The sequence below is a fragment of the Neopelma chrysocephalum genome, unplaced genomic scaffold (assembly GCF_003984885.1).
Source record: "Neopelma chrysocephalum unplaced genomic scaffold, ASM398488v2 Primary Assembly neopelma1_95199, whole genome shotgun sequence".
NCBI classification, from domain to species: Eukaryota; Metazoa; Chordata; class Aves; order Passeriformes; family Pipridae; genus Neopelma; species Neopelma chrysocephalum.
In genome coordinates this window covers 1-3,902 of record NW_020923887.1, presented here as the reverse complement: position 1 = coordinate 3,902, position 3,902 = coordinate 1, and the positions used below count along the sequence as shown (strand labels likewise).

At 73.2% G+C, this 3,902-nt stretch overlaps 1 protein-coding gene across 1 annotated transcript; it reads right to left on the bottom strand.

Moving 5' to 3' along the window:
* Positions 1-6: 6 nt before the first annotated feature.
* Positions 7-2,486, bottom strand: LOC113980786 (histone-lysine N-methyltransferase 2D-like; the record flags this gene model as incomplete). Its single annotated transcript, XM_027708003.1, has 9 exons — positions 2,380-2,486; positions 2,172-2,298; positions 1,830-2,080; positions 1,651-1,748; positions 1,394-1,559; positions 1,121-1,286; positions 923-1,037; positions 676-833; positions 7-546 (listed from the first exon to the last, which is right to left on the bottom strand). Coding segments are annotated over exons 1-9 (1,670 nt in total), but the record flags the coding sequence as incomplete, so codon positions are not given.
* Between the last annotated feature and the right edge of the window lie 1,416 nt (positions 2,487-3,902).

The following is a 3,902-nucleotide window of genomic DNA, read 5'->3' as shown; positions in this document are numbered from 1 at the left end:
GGGGGCAGCTCGTTGAGGGGAGGGATGTCGAGGGGCAGCTCATCGGGGGGTTGTTCACTGGGGGGCACCTCCTCGAGGGGGGGCCTGTCAGGGGGCAGCTCAGCAAGGGATGGTCTCTCGAGGGGCAGTTCCTCACAGGGGGGCTCCTCGGGGGGCAGTACAAGAGGAGGGGGCTCCTCGGGGGGCTGCACGTCAGGGGGCTGAATGTCGGGGGGCTGCACGTCAAGGGGCTGAATGTTGGGGGGCTGCACGTCAAGGGGCTGAATGTCGGGGGGCATTTCATCAGGGGGCTGTTCACTGGGGGGCTCTTCGCTGGGGGGCACTTCCACAGGGGTCAGCTCGCCAGGAGGAGACCCGCCATCACCCGGGGTGGCCTCCTTGGGGTCCGGGGGTGCCTCCTTCGGTTCTGGGGGTTCCTCCCTGGGGTCCAGGGGTGCCTCCTTGGGGTCTGGGAGGGGCTGTGTCTCCTCATCACCCCCCACAGGCTCCAGCTCGGGTGGGGGGACGGGCACATCCGTCGGCTCGCTGCAGCTGGGGGGCTCCAACCTGGGGGGACACACCAGGTTAGGGGAGTGGGGATCAGGCCACCTTGTCCCCAGGGCTGCAGGACACACCCCCTCACCCACAAAGGGCCTGACCCCCCCCCCCATAACCAGCCCCCCCATCCCCACTCACGTCTGGGCGGGCGACTCAGGCTGTGGTGAGCGTCCTGGTGCCACGGGGGCATCGGCTGCAGTGCAGCCCCCCTGGCACCCCCCACACACCGTGGACCCCTGGCAGCCGGGGTCGAGCCCCACAGGGCACCGGCCACACTCGGAGCAGACCTGGCAGTTCTGGTGGGGGGAACAGAGGCGTGTCAGGGGGAGCAGGGAGAGGGGGGCAGGCACCCCATACCCCGCCCCAAAGCGAGAGCAGGACGCACCTTGCACTTCCAGGAGCCGGTGGGGAGGCCCTGGCTGGCTGGATCCACGCAGAAGGTGTGGTAGCCCTTGCCACAGGCCTCGCAGACCAGCATCGTGGAGTCCTGGCCGGGCTGCCTGTGGGGGGCACAGGCACGTGAGGGTGGGAACCCCTCCTCGGGCGCGACCCCGCTCCCCTCACAGCGGGGTTGGGGGCTCACCTGCAGGTTTGGCACGCTCTGCACTCGGGGCACCGCCAGCCCGAGCGCCCGTGGGGCGCCGGGGCCGTGTCCAGGCAGGAGCCGTGGAAGTGCCACCCGCAGCCCGCACACAGCACCAGGTCCCGCAGGTCGCCCGGCCCGGCGCACACGCGGCACCGCGCGTCCTCTGCCAAGGGGGAGACGGGGGATCAGGGCCACCTCCTCACTGGGTCCCACCCTCCTGGCACCCCGCAGGGGGGTGGGAGGGTCCCAGCAGCCCAGGGGGTCACGCACCCATCTCCAGGGCCTCGGCCACGTGCTCGGGGCAGAGCAGCCGCAGGGTCTTGGTGGACTGGAAGCAGCCGCTGGCGGCGGCGCAGGGGAAGTGGTAGAGGCGGGAGCAGCCGGAGGCCGCCCGGCACGGGATGGTGGCCCCCGCCCGCCCGCAGCGTTCACATTTCTGAGGGGACAGGAGACTGGGTGGTCAGTGCTGCTGCGAGGGGGGGGCCCGGCCGAGCCCCCACAATCCCCTCTCAGATCCAACCGCTCACCTGTGAGATCCCTGAGAAAACAGCTCTGGCCACGGCGGCCGCCTCCGGCCCCGCGCCGGCCGCCCAGGCCGCGCAGCAGCGATGCACCCAGCAGTGCCCTGCGGGGAAGGGGCGTCAGGGGCAGCCTGGGGACACCCGGAGCGGTGGGACGGGGACCCCGGTGCCGTGATCCCGCTCACCTGTGGGCTCGAAGAGCTGCGCCGGGGTCACCCCCTTGGAGAAGCCGATCTGCGCCGGGTCGTCGCCCGCCGGCTCCGGCTCCGTGGGGGGTTGCCCGGACCCCGGGGGGGGCTGGCCAGGCCCCTCGGGGGGGTTGTCGCCCACCAGCCGCTCGGGCCAGTCGGGCACCGGCTCGAAGCGCTGCAGCTCCCACTGCCCGTGCGGGCTCCAGTCCCCACAGTTGCAGAGGGCGCAGCGGCGGCCCGGCGGGCTGGCAGGGGGGAAACTTGGGGCATCAGGGACATTTGGGATGCCCCCCTCCACCAGCTCCACGCCACCCCTGAGCCCCCCCCCCCCCTCACCTGCCAGTCTCAGGAGGTCCCTTCGTGTCCGTGCTCTCCGGCTCCGGCCCCGCGGAGGCTCCTTCGGGAGGTTTCAGGGGGTCCCCCTCCGCGCTGCCCATCTCCTCCGAGGCCACGGCCCCATCAGCTGAGGGGAGAGGGGGGTGTCACCACCACGGGGGAGTACAGGGACAGGGAGAGCCCCCCCCAAATCTGGCCCCGCGCTCACCTGGCGCGGCCGAGTCCTTCTCCTCGCTGGGCACCTTCTGTTCGTCCATCCTGCCTCCGGCGTCCCTGGGGGGGCCGCGGCTGTAGGGGGGGAATCTGTCAGCACAGGGACATTGGGACCTTCCCCAAACCCCCCCCCCGTGACCCCACACCCAAGGGACAGGGCAGCTCCTTCCCGTCACTGCCCCAAGGCAAGTTTGTGGGGTCCCAAGCTGGGAGTGTCCCTCTGGCAGCAGATCCTGGCTCCCTGGGGGTCCAGGAGACCCCCATACACACCACAGGGGTCCTCCCTGTCCCCCCCTCACACCGTGGCCCTCCAGGTTCCCCCCAGGGCTGGGTGAGGACAGTGCAGAGACACCCCAGCACATCTGAGGCGGCCAAACGCCCAGAGTGACCTCGATTAAACCCCTCGGGGGGGGTGGCTTGGTGACTCCGGCTCCACTGAACACCGGGACTCCTGAGGACCCCCAGGACCCTCCCAGGAGCACCCCCAGTGCCTCCCACGTGGGAGACATGAGGGGGGGTTTGGGGTGCAGCATAAACCAGGGCCCCCTCCACCGGCACCTGCCCACGCCTCAGTTTCCCCAGGCCCAGCACAGACCGTGCACAGCACCGGGGGGTCCCGGGATGGGTCTGGAGCGGGGAGAACCCACCCCAAAACACGACGCCCAAAGACGGAAGGGGGTCCATGCCCCGATCTGCAGCCACCCCCTCCCACCACCGCTTCACGTGCACCCCAAAATCCCAGAGGGGCCCCGGCCGGCTGCGGGGGGTGGGGGGGGGGCAGCAAAGGGGACCCCAAACCCGACCATGAGCCGCACACGGGGAAGGGGAAGATTCGAGGGGGGGTCCCGCGGGCCCGGGGTGGCCTCAACCCAGAGCCCGGGGCAGCGGGAAAGGGAGGAACGCACCGGGGCAGCTCCGGCACCCCAAAACCCCGCGACGGCGCGGGGGGAGCGGAGGGAGCCCCCCGCGGGGTCCCGGCCACGGGGCAGGGGCCAACCCACCCAGCGAACCCCCCGCTCCGGTCCCCGGTGGTCCCGGGGGGATTCGAGCCCCCCCCCGGAAAGGCCCCGAGCCCCAGGGGTGGTGGGGGGGGAGGGATCGGCCCGAGGCCCCCGGGGAGTCCGAACCACCACGCGGGGACACCCCAAAACCCTCCCCGGTGCCCTCGGGCCGCGCTCTCCCCGCTCTCCGCTGCGACAGGTGGGGGTCGGGCCGGCCCAGGCCCGGAGGAGCCCCGGCCCCGCCGCGGCCTACGCGGGCACCGGCACCGGGCCCCGCGCTCCGGGCCCGGCCGTACCCGCGCCTCGGCCGCCCGGGGCCCCGCCGGTACCGGGCACAAAGGCGGAGAGGGGGAGTGGAGGCCGCGCTCTCCGCGCCGGGCCCCGGCCGGGCCTTACCGGGGGCAGCGGCGGAGGCGGCGCGGCCCGAGAGCCCCGCTCGGCCGCGGGGGCCGCTCCTTCCGGGGCCGCCGGAGGCCCCGTCCCGCCCGCGCGGGCCCCGCGGCGGGGCCGCCCCCCA